Raw genomic sequence first — 15,497 nt, 5'->3', positions numbered from 1 at the left:
ATCTACTGTAGTCCAACACAATGTACACGCCGAGGCTGCAGAGGGAAAAGAGGGGGGTGGGCCACCAATGAGACGGATGACTATATTCTAACAAATATAAAGCATATGTTTTTTTCCTAAAATTATATTATGTATAACCTAAGCGGTGACGAAGTGTAACAGTAAAGTCCGCTACTGAGTCTTTATTTCTAACGCCGTTAAAAAATGTACACACACATACCCCCCTACAGCGTACGGCTAAATGGTTCGCTCTAATTGACGTGACAGCCTACCTTAACTACCAGTGGGCGTGTCCTTACTGGGCTATACGCCGCTCGTGGTTGGCTTGTGGTGAGGCAGTGGCTTTGCGTCGTGCGAGCTGATTGGCTGCTTTCTCCTGGAGCGCCGTGCGCAGCTCGACGTGCATTTTGGGGTCGTGTGCAAACCGCGTGTGGCGCAGCGAAGAGGAACTAGAGATAAACACCAGCAGCAGAACGGTGAGTACTGGCGGGAATCCCCGGGGGAGGCTTATGGGAGGGATGGCGGCCGTCCGTATGGCGGGAGTGCCGAGGAATGCTAGCCGTGGTGTGTGTACGCTATGGAGGAGGGGGCGCGGCGCTAGGCCTGGACGCGTTATGCGCCTACGCGTCGTGTCTTATCGGGAGGGAGGTAGGTGGGGGGGGGACGCGGCTACTCTGCGGCGGAGCTTTATTTAAATGGCCGCGCTCGCGGTAACGCGTCTGTAATGTGAACACCGGCGTTGCGGTCTGCTTCCCCCGGGCTCACGTGCGGCCGCTGCTCCTCAGCTCCCTCTATACGCGAGGGTTACTATTTATAACTCCCAGATGAGAGCACGAGCCGCGCGCAACACGTGGTCCGGTCGGCTCTTCCATATATGGGCAGGATAAGGGTAACGTTCACACTGGGCTGACGTGCTGCGCGGTTTTCCCACAATGTAACTTTTTTTTTATCGGAAAGGAAGGTGAAATCTGCAATAAAAGCTGCAGCATTTCAGCCCAGTGTAATCGGGGGCCCGTAGTGTATATCCTATTATATATTCCTCTCTACAGACCAGCATGTCTCCAGCTAATGCAAAACTACAACTCCAAGCATGCCCGGACAGCCTTTGGCTGTCCGGGCGTGCTTGGAGTTGTAGTTTTGCAACAGCTGGAGACTCAATGAATGGGACATTCTGCTATAGACCTGTGCTTCAGGCCCCAATCATGCTCTGGTTGCATTTGGCTCTCAGGGCTTGATGGGAGTTGTAGTTCTGCAACAGCTGTGTAGTCTCCCCTTATTGTAAGCACCAATTACTCCATGACACTATTTACCTGGTGATCTACCAGATTCCCAGGTTTCTGGCCTACTACAGGTCACTGATCTGATGCCTCCACCTCTAGACCAGAGCTACTTTGACCCATTCATTGTGGATTTTATTTTACCTTTTTAACGTGTGTGTGTGTGTGTATGTATGTGTGTGTGTATATATATATATATATTGTTTTTTTTACGTGTTCATCTGAAACATTTAACATTACTTTTTGTTCAGCTTTTAATTCTTTTTATTTTTTTATTTTTTATTTTTACATGTAAAAAAATATTTCCTATTGCTGCAGATCCTGTGAATACTTAAGCTGCTAAAATACTATAGGGCATGTTCACACATCATATGCTGCTGCTGAGATTGATCTGTATGGACATGTCCTTGAATTGTTTCCACTTATGGTTATTTCCATATAAGGACGGGGTCAGTATCTGATTGGGCTGAGACAAATATATCTATCTCTATGTATATGTGTCTCTATCCATCCCCCCCTAATGGTGTCTGGCCCCACCCCCTTATGAAAAATAACAAATATTTTTTTAAATATTCTGTGACCCCCCCCCCCCAGTAAGAGAGGCTATGAATGGTATAAGGATATGTTCACATGATGCAGATTCGCTGTGGATTTTGCACATCGGGGCTTTACACTCCATTTTGAATACATTGGAGCAGAAACACTAAAGAATTTGTGCATCTGATCTGCATCGTGTGAACATACACTTATAGTGTGCCTCCAGCTATTGCAAAAACTGCCCCAGCATTTCAGGACAGACTCTGTGCATGCTGGGAGTTGTAGTTTTGCAACAGCCGGAAGCACACTGGTTGGAAAGCACTGCCCTAAGTGTGTGTTCACACAAGACTGAAATGCAGTAGATTTGCTGCTTATCTTGACTTTCATATTGAAGTTAAGAAAAACCCCAACAAGCTTGCAGCATTTCAGCTCTGTGGGAATATATTAGGGTCGGGTCACATGTGCCATATTTTCTGCAGCTGACTTTGTACCCATTGACTACAATGGGTAGGCAAACATGCAGCTTAATATGGCACTTGTCACGATACCGTGAAGAATATATTTTTAATTATTGCTGTTTTCCCTGTATCTAGGCCTTCTCTATTTGCCCAAGTTTTTGAAATACAGTTCCTGGTTTTTTTTCATGAAAAAAGGATTCCTGAAAACCGAACTAAAGTGTGTACGAACTTTAAGAAAAGTGTTGTTTAATTTTTCACTCCATTATGAATAAAGTTTTACTTGTCCAATTGAAATTCCAAGAAAAAAAAAACATGGCGCAAACATTGACTCCCATGTTAAATAAAAAACGTATGCCGTTATTCACCCATACCAAAAACCGTAGTAGGCTACAGTTTTGGGTATGGGAAAAATATGGACAAAACCGTACAAGATGCAAAAAGGATACAACCAGATGAATCGTTTGGCAGACAATTTTCAATGGCGAGTCAATGCATATGGTTTTCACATTGAAAATGTATATGGGAACTGTTGCAAAAATGTGGTGTGAACCCAGCCTATAGGGGGACTACAACCCACACCACTCTGCAGAGCACATCTAGGTTTGCTACAATCTAGCATCTTGTGGCAATTACATGGTCAGTAAGTCTTATGGCCTCACCTGAGCTGTGTATATAGCATTCATTGAATTCTGTGTACACAGTTGTCAGAAAGACAGTAATAGACAATCTCTGGAGATCCCGGCTGTCCCTGACAGCTGCTTCCCTCACCTGCCACATCACTATCTCCATTCTACTGCTGACTGTGCAGGGATGTTCAGATCGTCCTTTGCAGAGCAACTCTGTGGCCTGATGGGATGTTTAGATTGTGAGGCGTCCACAAGTGGTTAAATCCTAGAAATTCTTAAAGTACACATTTGAATCAATGAGCCTGGACCACCAATGCTGGGGCCTCCAATGAGTTCTGGCCTCAGTGTAGTAGCTTCCAAAGCCCCTTTTTAGGTACCTCTTAATGCTTTTTCCAAGTTGCTATTGATTTGCACTCATCTAGATGGAAATTTAAACAAAAGGGATTTATTGACATATTAAGGGATGTTTATGGAAGCGTAGGCTCATAGGTGAAGATACACTGCTCAAAAAATAAAGCGAACACTAAGATAACACATCCTAGATCTGAATTAACTAATTGTATGAAATACTTTCCTCTTTACATAGTTGAATGTGCTGACAACAAAATCGCACAAAAATTATCAATGGAAATCAAATTTATCAACCCCTGGATGTCTGGATATGGAGTCACACTCAAAGTCAATGTGGAAAACCACACTACAGGCTGATCCAACTTTGATGTAATGTCCTTAAAATGAGACTCAGTAGTGTGTGTGGCCTCCACATGCCCGTATGACCTCCCTACAATGCCTGGGCATGCTCCTGATGAGGTGGGGGATGGTCTCCTGAGGGATGTCCTCCCAGACCTGGGCTAAAGCATCCACCAACTCCTGGACAGTCTGTGGTGCAACGTGGCATTGGTGGATGGAGCGAGAAATGATGTCCCAGATGTGCTCAATCAGATTCAGGTCTGGGGACCGGGCGGGCCAGTCCATAGCATCAATGCCTTCCTCTTGCAGGAACTGCTGACACACTCCAGCCACATGAGGTCTAGCATTGTCTTGCATTAGGAGGAATCCAGGGCACCCTGCACCAGCATATGGTCTCACAAGGGGTCTGAGGATCTCATCTCAGTACCTAATGGCAGTCAGGCTACCTCTGGCAAGCACATGGAGAGTTGTGCAGCCCCCCCAAAGAAATTCCACCCCACACCAGTACTGACCCACCGCCAAACCAATCATGCTGGAGGATGTTGCAGGTAGCAGAACGTTTTCCACGGCATCTCCAGACTCTGTCACGTGCTCAGTGTGAACCTGCCTCCATCTGTGAAGAGCATAGGGCGCCGTTCTCAAATGCCAAATGTCCTGCACTGTGTTGGGCTGTAAGCACAACCTCCACCTGTGGACGTCGGGCCCTCATACCACCCTCATGGAGTCTGCTTCTGACCATTTGAGTGGACACATGCACATTTGTGACCTGCTGGAGGTCATTTTGCAGGGCTCTGGCAGTGCTCCTCCTTGCACAAAGGCGGAGGTAGCAGTCCACAGCAAACCTTCTTGCCACAGCTCACATTGATGTGCCATCCTGGATGAGGTGCGCTACCTGAGCCACTTGTGTGCGTTGTAGACTCCGTCTCATGCTATCACTAGAGTGAAAGCACCGCCAGCATTCAAAAGTGACCAAAACATCAACCAGGAAGCATAGGAACTGAGAAGTGGTCTGTGGTCACCACCTGCAGAACCATTCCTTTATTGGAGGTGTCTTGCTAATTGCCTATAATTTCCACCTGTTGTCTGTTCCATTTGCACAACAGCATGTGAAATTGATTGTCAATCAGTGTTCTTCCTGAGTGGACAGTGTGATTTCACAGAAGTGTCATTGACTTGGAGTTACATTGTGTTAAAGTTTCCTTTTATTTTTTTGAGCAGTGTTTATCAAAACTTATGTCAGTGTTTCCAACCATGGTGCCTCAATCTGTTGCTACAGAACTCCCAGAATGCCCTTTGGCTGTCCGGGCGTTCTGGGAGTGGTGGTTTTGCAACAGATGGAGGCGCCCTGGTTGGAAAACTCTGACCTATGTTGAGGAAGACTTGTGCAGTTACCCATAGCAATAATCAGATTGCTTCCTTTAATTTTATAAAGGCCTCAGAAAATGAAAGCAGTCTGGTTGCTATGGGCAACTACACAGCTTTTGCTAAAGCTCCCCAACAGAGCTCACAATGTGATCTAATGTTTGTAAAATGCAAGTACAGTGGTCCCTCAACATACAATGGTAATTTGTTCCAAATGAATGATCGTTCGTTGAAACCATCGTATGTTGAGGGATCCGTGCAATGTAAAGTATAGGACAGTGGTCTACAACCTGCAGACCTCCAGATGTTGCAAAACTACAACTCCCAGCATGCCTGGACAACCAACGGCTGTCCGGGCATGCTGGGAGTTGTAATTTTGCAACATCTGGAGGTCCGCAGGTTGAAGACCACTGTTATAGGAGGTTATACAGTACTCACCTGTCCCCGCCGCTCACCTCTGCCCTGGATGTCGCCCTCCATCGCTGTCGCCGCGTCCCCGGACCTTCTATGCTGCGTCTCTTCATCGCTGTCATCACGTCGCTGCGCACGCTGCTCCTATTGGATGATGGGACAGCTTGCGTGATGACGACGACAATGGAGAGCGCCGGTACACGTGAGTGACACCCACCGGACCACACGGGGCACCGTAAACGACTATCCGGTGGCAGCTGAAGCAGTATGCGCTGCCGCATAGCCGTTTATGAGATGGCCCCGACATAAAAAAGCATTGTATGTTGATGCTGCCTTCAACATGCGATGGCCTCTGAGAGGCATGTTGAAATTATCGTAGGTCGGGTGGTCACTGTATGTTTCTAAGTACATTTCCTAGAATATTATGCTCAGACCTAACCAGTGTTCCAATGGAAAGTCTCTTTTCTGACAAATGGAATAAACTTCTGTTCGTCCGGTGCCCAATTTAGATGGATAATTCATGTTAGAGGTATTCCAGGGATTTTTATTTTTCCCTTAAGGGTACGTTCAGACGTGCTGAGGTTTTGCTACCCATTGACTTCAATGCATCTGCAGAAAATCTGCAATAGCGGCATATTTATAGATGTTCTGCACACCCATTGAGGGTAGCAGAATCCTCGGTGGATTTTCTACAGTGTGAAATCTGCAGCAGATGCTGTACATTTGAATTTACCCGTGTCTGTTAACATGGTGGAATTTCCGCATTTCCGTACAGATTCCGTTAAGCCAAGCTTGCTAAACTGAATTGTGGAATTTCTGGGTTTCTCGGAACACAGAATTCTACTGAAATTCAAGCTACATTGAGTTCAATGAGACGTCACCGCTGAATTCTGCAATATATATGACTGGTGTTATCTTATTCTGGAAAGTTTGTTTTAATTTCCATTTTCTGAATGTGACTGCAGAATCCCACTGAAATCAATAGGCAATGAGGGTGGAATTCTGCATGGATATTCCTCCTTGTGAACATAGCCTTAAGCCGGGTTTTATTATGAAGCATTGTGGAAATATATTTAAAAAAAAATGTATTTTATTTGATAGCTTTATGCATGTTCTTACCTATGATCTGTGTTTTTGTGTATAGAAACCTACTCTTGAAACATGAGCAGCAACGAGTGCTTTAAGTGTGGCCGTTCCGGTCACTGGGCCAGGGATTGCCCTACTGGAGGTGGAGGTGGTGGTGGTGGACGTGGACGAGGTGGAAGAGGACGCGGACGTGGTGGATTTAACTCTTCAAGAGGTAACCAGACTTTATTTTTCTGCTTTTGGCTGCTGCCCAAACCTTTTTTCCCCTTCCCCATATTTTAACACCTTTTATCGCTTTGCAGTTTTATTAATAAAATTTTTTTTTTTTCTCCACTATAGGGTTCCAATTCATTTCTTCATCTCTTCCAGACATTTGTTACCGTTGTGGAGAGTCTGGCCACCTTGCTAAGGATTGTGATCTACAAGAAGATGGTAAGTGCTGTTAACGTAAGGTGCAGGTTGAAACAAGGTAACTGGGCAAACAAAAGTCAGTGGGATCCATTGTGCAGCAGAATTGTCTTGCTCTGTTTTCTGGTCCCAAGTGGAGCCTCTGATGCATATGTTTGTGTGTGTATCAGACTTAAAGGGGTAGTCCAGTGGTGAACAACTTATCCCCTATCCTGAGGATAGGGGATAAGTTTGAGATCGCGGGGGTCCGACCGCTGGGGCCCCCTGCGATCTCCTGTACGGAGCCCCGACAGCCCGCAGGAAGGGGGGCGTGTCAACCTCCGCACGAAGCGGCGGCCGACACGCCCCCTCAATACAACTCTATGGCAGAGCCGAAGCGCTGCCTTCGGCAATCTCCGGCCCTGCCATAGAGATATATTGAGGGGACGTGTCGGCCGCCGCTTCGTGCGGAGGTCGACACCCGCTATCTGGCCGGAGAGCCGGGGCCCTGTACAGAGAGATCGCAGGGGGCCCCAGCGGTCGAACCCCCCGCAATCTCAAACTTATCCCCTATGCTTAGGGTAGGGGATAAGTTTTTCACCACTGGACTACCCCTTTAAATGAACAGAAGACCTGCAGATGGGAACCCTAAAAGTCCCCAAGGGGTGAGGAGGCGTTTATAATTACATTTACACTGCATTTTTGTGTGTTGCACATTTTTGCGCAAACATTTAATAACTTCCTGCACGTCCACACTGCTGCTTTGTTTTATAAAAACTCCTTAGGATGAAGTCAAATTTCTTAGACTTTTGCAGTGGTAGCTGACTTATAGCGCAAAAGTAAAATTGTTACAGATCTAAACTTTAAAATTTGCATCTAAGATATGTATGAATGTGCATCATTTTGATGTTGTGACAGTATGAAGAATTACTTTAAATACACAAACAATAATACACTTCTCTCATGTGCTTAGATATTAAGAAAACTCTTCTGACTGAAGACTGTAAAATGTTTAACTATTTCCAGGCTGCTCTACAGCAGTGTTAACCCACCTGTGGCTCTCCAGCTGTTGCAGAATTTCAACTCTGGGCATGTTGGAAGTTGTTGTCTTGCTACAGTTGAAAAGCCAAAGGTTGCTCTACATCAGTGTTTCCCAACCACGGTGCCTCCAGCTGTTGCAAAACTACAACTCCCAGCATGCCCGGACAGCCTTCGGCTCTCCGGGCATGCTGGGAGTTGTAGTTTTGCAACAGCTGGAGGCGCCCGTTTGGGAAACACTGCTCTACATTATGAGGTGTTAGTGTTCTGTAAAGGTTGTAACAGGTTCTATAGCCTGGTGTGGTTATTATCTAAGAGTACACAACGTAGTAAATACTCATGTGACTCATTGTATTAGTGTTAGTTTAGTTGCTATGATTTCAAAGCTAGACAGTAACATTTTAATCTTATGCAGCTTTGGAACATGGTGGTTTCTAATAGGTACATTCATTTATCATATATAAGCATTTTGGAATAAAAAAAAATCCTGGTGCATTTGCCATAAGATTATTATTCTAGCGTTACAACATTAGGTGTTACAGGGACACAACCCTTGTGATAGCTAGACTGCCCTGGATAATAAGGGTGTGTTCATATATGGTGGCGTTTGCTTTGGATTTACAGCAATATATATAGATGGGATTAGAAACCGCACTCCATATTTCAGACTTGAAATCACAAAGTTCAATAGACGGTGAGATTCCTGTCACTTTAGTTTGACTACATGCCATACTTATGGGGTCAAATGTTTCTGATTAGTTATTGGAATCAAATCTAGAATTGGTTAGAATGTGTAACTGCATTGTTGGACAATACAGGGATATTTAGGCTTTAGGGATATAAACAGCAGTTTTTAATTAAACTCTACGTGAGGCTTTTGTTATCCTGTACTAATCTATATTTACAGCCTGCATTCTGAGAACGCAGGCTTGTCAGCATACCCACCCCTAGATCTTAGCTGAACTTGTATAGTGTAGTGGAAGTTGGGCTGGGATCACATCAGGGTGGTGAATAAAACCCTGTCCACTCAACTCCTGCAAAACAGACACCAGAGGCGAAACCTGATGGACCCCTCTCAAAGTCGGTGGGCTCCATGGATGTCTGTTGTGCAACAGACCATCCTGCTCTTTCTGAAACGAACTTTGCAACGGAGCTCCAACACGTGATCTTGGCCTTGTTGTTCAGATTACTATACATCGCCTAGGCCACAGTTTCCCAACCAGTGCGCCTCCAGCTGTTGCAAGACTACATCTCCCAGCATGCCCGGACAGCCTTTGGCTGTCCGGGCATGTGTGGAGTAGTAGATTTGCAACAGCTGGAGGCACACTGGTTGGGGAAAAAGTGGCCTAGGTTATAGGACAAACCTAGAGATGAGCGAACTTACAGTAAATTCGATTCGTCACGAATCGAATTTACTAGACAAACGAAGTTTCTAGACAAACATCCTGAAACTTGGCCTGGGTGGTTAACCACACAAGTGCCCAAATTGACCAGTGTGAATTTTTCATGTTGGTTTTATGTGCATCCTCGGGACAATCGCTCTGTGCTTTACATTAAAGCCGTGCAGACAGATGCAAAGTCGTCATGCTGACTGTGTCCAGTGGGACAAAGTGAATGTTTCCATACTTCTACCGTGTTGGGCAATTAATGAGAAATAACTGAATCCAAAATCTTTAATGAAATACAAAAATGTATACTATGCCAGTGGAGGCCAAAAGGAAATTCTTGGCTTCTGTTGGATCAACAGGGGGCTTATGGAGATATTTAATGGGTGCATCGGGATCTTTCCCATACATTGCAGGCACAGTGTATAAAGTGAGCAGTGAAACAGTTTATCAGTAGCAGATCTACTCATATGTCTAAAATTAGGGGAGATTTATCCAAACCTGTGGAAAGGAAACAGAGGCCTTGTTAAAAATGAAACTATCCAATTGGTTTCTATGGAAAATTGGGGAAACTTTCCTCTAGACATGTTTTGATAAATCTCCCCCAATGAAGTACATACTTACAGAACTTCCTTACATCTAGGTATAGAGGGGCTTACAGGTAGCTGTATACAGAGGCAATGTATGTAAGAGGAAAGGCAACTATAGTTCCCACCCATATCAGGGCCTGCTGCATAACTGGTATAACGCAATGTTTTTTGGGGGTTTTTTTTGTCTGTTTTTTATTTTTATGGTTTGTGAACATAGTTTAAAGCATTCATTTCATCAATTTTTGCAAAAATGTATGACATTCCTCAGTTTAATTCTTTGTTGTTATATGTTCAGCTTGCTATAATTGTGGAAGAGGTGGACATATTGCAAAAGACTGCAAGGAGCCAAGGAAAGAGAGAGAGCAATGCTGCTATAACTGTGGCAAACCAGGTCATCTTGCTCGGGACTGCGACCATGCTGATGAGCAGAAATGTTATTCTTGTGGAGAGTTTGGTCACATCCAAAAAGACTGCACCAAAGTAAAGTGCTACAGGTAAGATCTAATTCAAGTGACCCTTAACCAGGTTCCTTTATACTAGGTATGAATCTTAACAAGGTTATTTCGGATTTGTTCCAGGTGTGGTGAGACTGGCCATGTAGCCATCAATTGCAGCAAGACCAGCGAAGTCAACTGTTACCGCTGTGGAGAGTCGGGGCACCTTGCACGGGAATGCACGATTGAAGCTACAGCTTAAATTCCCTTTGTCGCCCCTCCTTTTTCTGATTGATGGTTGTATTATTTTCTCTGAATCCTCTTCACTGGCCAAAGGTTGGCAGATAGAGCTAGTCCCAGGCCAGTGAGCTTTACTTGATGTGCAAAAGGAGGAAAGGGTGGAAAACGACTTCCTGCATTTAACTACAAAAAATGTTTATGTTTAGTTTGGTAGAGGTGTTATGTATAATGCTTTGTTAAAGAACCCCCTTTCCGTGCCACTGGTAAGTTGGGATTAAATCAATTGGAAGAGTTGAGTCAGACCAGTAGACCCTTCTCAGGTTTATTGTAGCACCTGTGCAAAAGGGAGAACTGCTACTGGGAGAGTTTGTGAAAACTGCAAAATTTTATTTTTGATGGTCTTGTTGTCTGACCTCAGCTGTTCTTGACATCAACTGCATCTGTATCAGGCTAAGGCAGAGTTAACACATCAATGTCAGCGAGTGGCGGCCATGTGTTCAAATCCAGCAAAAGCGGCCACTGAGTTAGAATCGGAGATACAGGTGAAGGAAATATATTTTTTTTTGTTTACCTTTTTCATGGAAGTAATGTGTAAAAACCCAGAACACTTATCAATGAAGATAGCGAAAGTAAGCTGTTCAGGAACTGCAGAGAAATGTTTTCACAGAAATCAAGATGTTATTTTTGTATACTATATCACTTTAGACAACTGTTTGATTTCATTTGCTTGTAATCAGTTTTTAAAGTCAGATGGTAAAAGAAACTGAAGTCCTGGAACATAGAAATGTAATTTTAAACTATCAATAAAGCTGGAGGAGGAAGGGGAGTTTGCCTAAAGTTTGTTTCCATTTACTTATTCGGGCATCATTGTCTCTGTACTGTGCTCTCCATGAAACACTCATTTATGCCAAGATTACATGGCACCTTTTCATAGAATAGGTAATAAGTATCTGATCAATGTTAATCAAGCTGCTGAGACCTCCTCCAATTGAAATGAAAGAAAAATCATTGTGCAACAAAATTGAAACGCCATTTTGTAACTTTTGAGGGCTTCCGTTTTTACGCAGTCCATTTTTTGGTAAAAATTACATTAGACATGAGAGAAGTTACAGTGATTCGATTCGTCACTAACTTCACGGCTCAGCGCTTGACTTTAGCCTGCATAAGTTAGTTCAGCTTTCAGGTGCTCCGGTGGGCTGGAAAAGGTGGATACAGTCCTAGCAAAGAGTCTCCTAGGTCTGTATCCACATTTTCCAGCCGACCGGCACACCTGAAAGCTGAACTAATTTATGCAGGATAAGTCCTCAACTGCCGAGCCGAGAAGTTCATCTCTAAATGACACCTTCTCTTTATTCTGTAGGTCCATACGATTAAAATGATACCCTACTTATATAGGGTTGATTTTGTCGTACTTCTGGACAAAAATCATAACTACATGCAGGAAAATGTATACGTTAAAAAATTTCCTCTTCTGACCCGTATGGCTAAGTTTCTACTTTTTTTTTTTTTTTTTTTTTTTTTTTTTTTTTATTTGTATTTTTATTTTTTTTTTTGCCAAAAGACGCTGCGGCCTGATGTTAGCTGTAAATTAAAGAGAAATCGCTAAATTCTTATTCCACTTGGCGTTTTTCACTTTGGCGTTTTTTTTAAATCCTTTTGGTGTCTTTTCACTTTTATATCTTTTTTTTTTTTTTCTTTGGCTTTTTTCAGCTCCTTGGCGGTTTTCCAAAATCGCAGCATGTTGAGCCACTTTTTTAATAACTTTTTTTTTTTTGTCAAAATCGTGGCGTTTTTCTCCCAGAGAGGTCTATGGGAGTGGCAAAACGGCAAGAAAAACTGTGGGTTTTAACTGGTGTTTTTGCAGGCGGTTTTTATTCTTTTTTGGACTTTTAGCGATCCAAAAAAGTGATGGCGATACCTCTAATAAAATTCAGTAGGGTACCATTTAAGAAAAAAAGATAAAGTAGTGAAGGAAAAATAGTATCTGACGAAATTTATCTTTTATTTCAAAACTTTTATTAATTTTTAAGCGGGTCAATTTACGTGGGCGGGCGGGGACCTAAAAATGTAGCTGACAATAATAATGTAGTGTGTGTGTCTTCCACCCCTTTTTTTTTTTTTTTTTTTTTTTTTTTTTGTAGTACTACTACTCCCAGCATGGAACACACTGTTCCATGATGGGAGTAGTAGTACCTGTACTAATTGACAGATTGCCCGTTGTGATCCTTCTGTATAATTTATAGATGCGGGCAGCCACTCTATGGTACCCTGCACTGCCAAATATGTACACCTATTCATATATCCCGCAGATAGCTGTGATTGGCCAGATGGTTCCAGCCAATCACAGCTCTCTGTGGGAAATAGGAATGTGTGTGTATATATACGTCAGTGCAGGGGACCATAGAAGAGTGGCTGAATCTATACATTATACAGGAGGATCACAGCGGGTGTCAGTAGTGATACTTGCTGTGATCTTTCCTTAAATGAGCACTGTCAGATACCACCCTCCCCCTGCCTGGACACATATTAGTCCTGCTGTGTCCATGCATCATCACCTATGTCATGGACACACTTCCTTGATTGACAACTGTGAGCGCAGGGCTCACAGCTGGAGGAAAAATCCTCCCGCTACTGTCAGTGAGGATAAGCTGGGAGTTGTAGTTTTGCTAATGCTAGGGGAGATGTGAGCAGACAGCATACTGAGGGAGGGGGCGGAGACCTTCAGTGAGGCCATGCCCCCTCCCTTTGAGAGGAATTCAGACTAATGAGCTAAATTAAAAGTGTATTAAAAAATAAAGGTGCTAGACACATAAAAATTAGATGTACATGGTCAGGATTAGGTACTGAGTGATATATTTTTCACAGCAACAAAAAACTGTCAGATTAAAGGTTCCTCTCTATGTATCACAGCAGCTGAAAATAACCTTTTTCTAAAACGTATATACTTTAATGGTATGCTTTAAAATGAGAATAACTAAAGCAAAAATAAACTATAATTAGTGACCTATATGTGAAAAAATATATCAAATAACGAGACACAGGTCCTATTCTTAGATGGACAGCACCCTATGAGAGAGATAATGTACCATAACTGTCGGTCACTGCGGATATATCATTTGGTATCCGTTCCGACGCGTTTCCCCCCCAACTTGTGGGGTTTCTCAAGGAACTAATAGGATACAATCAACAGTCATAAAAATAACTCGTCTCTGGTGTTTTTAGATTCTCTGATGCAGTAGGTGCCATAACTTGATTGACACCACTCTCAAGGCAGATAAATTATGGACAGTCTATTGTACTGCATCTCCAAAGAAGAAGCACCATCTCATGCCCGCCTTGTATCAACAATGGATACCGAGCGCCACGATAAGCGCACTCCTTAATCACCGGCGGCACTGAGTGATATATTAAAAAATAAATAAAAAAGCTGGACCTGACAGTTACGCTTTAACTGCAAGTACTACTACTCCCAACATGGAGCACACTCTACTCCATGCTGGAAGCTGTAGTACCTGCATTAATAGAAAGATCACAGCAGGTGTCAAAAGTTACACTCGCTGCGATCTATCTATTAATGCAGGTACTACAGCTCCCAGCATGGAGCAGAGTGCTCCATGTTGGGAGGAGTAGTACCTGCAGGTAAGAACAGATCACAGCGGGTATCACTACTGACTGACACCCGCTGTGATCGTCCTGTCTATAGCAGAGATGGAGCGGCTTTCTCCTGCGCTCGCATCTCTGCACTATACTCTGGACGGCCACTCACTCGTATTTCCGCTGAGAGCTGTGATTGGCTGCAACCATGCGGCCAATCCCCACTCTGGGCGGAAAATATGAATGAGTGATGTTCTTTTTCACATCACTGGCCGAAGTGCAGAGCAGAGATGTGAGCGCTGTATAGAGCCGCATCTCTGCTATATTATGGATGATCGCATCGGGTGTCAGGACTGACACCCGGGGCGATATGTCTTAGTACAGGTGGTACTACTCCCATCATGGAACAGTCTGTTCTATGCTGGGAGTAGTACTACTTAAAAAAATTGAGAAAAGTGAAATGCACTTTAACAATTAATAAAAATGTTATTATAAAATAAACAAATTTCCAGCACTACTTTCATTTTTTAAATTTTTTGTACCAAGCCAATTTTAGGTACCAAAAAAAACTGCCAAGGTGCAATTTCCACACAAATGGAAAAAAAACGGCAGACGCAGGACATTGCACTGGCGGTTTTTCATGAGTTTTTTGGGTTGAAAAAAAAAAAAACACAGGACAACAAGTAGAAACTTGGCATATATATATATATATATATATATATATATATATATATATATATATATATATATATATATATATATATATATATATATATATATATATAATTTTTCTGCATACAGGGATGTATGAGTGCTAACTTTTTGTGCTGTGATCTGAATTTTTTTTATCGGTACAACTTTTAATGTAAAAAGTGACCAAAAAGACGCTATTTTCAACTCTGTAATTTTATGTCCACACCATTGACCGCGCAGTTTAATTAAATATATATTTTTATAGTTTGGACATTTATGCATGCGGTGATACCACATATATGTATTTTTTTATTTGGGGGTGGGGGGGGGAGAAGAGGGGTGATTCTGACTCATTAGGGAAGGGGTTGAATCCCGTTTATTAACACTTTATTTTCACTGATTTTTTGCAATGTTACAGCCCCCATAGGCTGTAACATTGCACGCACACTGATGTCCTACACTGATCACTGCCATCCATTAAAGGGGTACTCCGGTGCTAAGACATCTTATCCCCCTATCCAAAGGATAGGAGATAAGATGCCTGATCGCAGGGGTCCCGCTGCTGTTGTCCCCCATAATCTTGTACGCAGCACCCCGTTGCAATCAGTCCCCGAAGCATGTTCGGTCCGGGTTTGATTACTGGTGATCACGGGGCTGGAGCATTGACGCCCCACCCCTTGTGATGTCAC

General features: G+C 43.3%; 1 protein-coding gene across 1 annotated transcript; it reads left to right on the top strand.

Moving 5' to 3' along the window:
* Positions 1–317: 317 nt before the first annotated feature.
* On the top strand, positions 318–11,376 carry CNBP (CCHC-type zinc finger nucleic acid binding protein). The gene is made up of 5 exons (XM_056524233.1): positions 318–476; positions 6,506–6,661; positions 6,787–6,879; positions 10,143–10,341; positions 10,426–11,376. The coding sequence occupies exons 2-5, from the start codon at positions 6,523–6,525 to the stop codon at positions 10,541–10,543; spliced, it is 549 nt and encodes a 182-aa protein (XP_056380208.1). The 5' UTR covers positions 318–476; positions 6,506–6,522; the 3' UTR covers positions 10,544–11,376.
* The last annotated feature ends 4,121 nt before the right edge of the window (positions 11,377–15,497 follow it).

The sequence above is a fragment of the Hyla sarda genome, chromosome 6 (genome assembly GCF_029499605.1).
Source record: "Hyla sarda isolate aHylSar1 chromosome 6, aHylSar1.hap1, whole genome shotgun sequence".
Classification (NCBI taxonomy): domain Eukaryota; kingdom Metazoa; phylum Chordata; class Amphibia; order Anura; family Hylidae; genus Hyla; species Hyla sarda.
This window is presented reverse-complemented; position numbering and strand designations above follow the sequence as displayed.

Bases quoted from the DNA above. Each gene is read 5' to 3' on its own strand.
- CNBP (XM_056524233.1), top strand. From the start codon at position 6,523: ATGAGCAGCAACGAGTGCTTTAAGTGTGGCCGTTCCGGTCACTGGGCC. The intron at 6,662-6,786 runs GTAACCAGACTT...TCTCCACTATAG, and splicing joins TGGATTTAACTCTTCAAGAG to GGTTCCAATTCATTTCTTCA. The intron at 10,342-10,425 runs GTAAGATCTAAT...GATTTGTTCCAG, and splicing joins ACCAAAGTAAAGTGCTACAG to GTGTGGTGAGACTGGCCATG.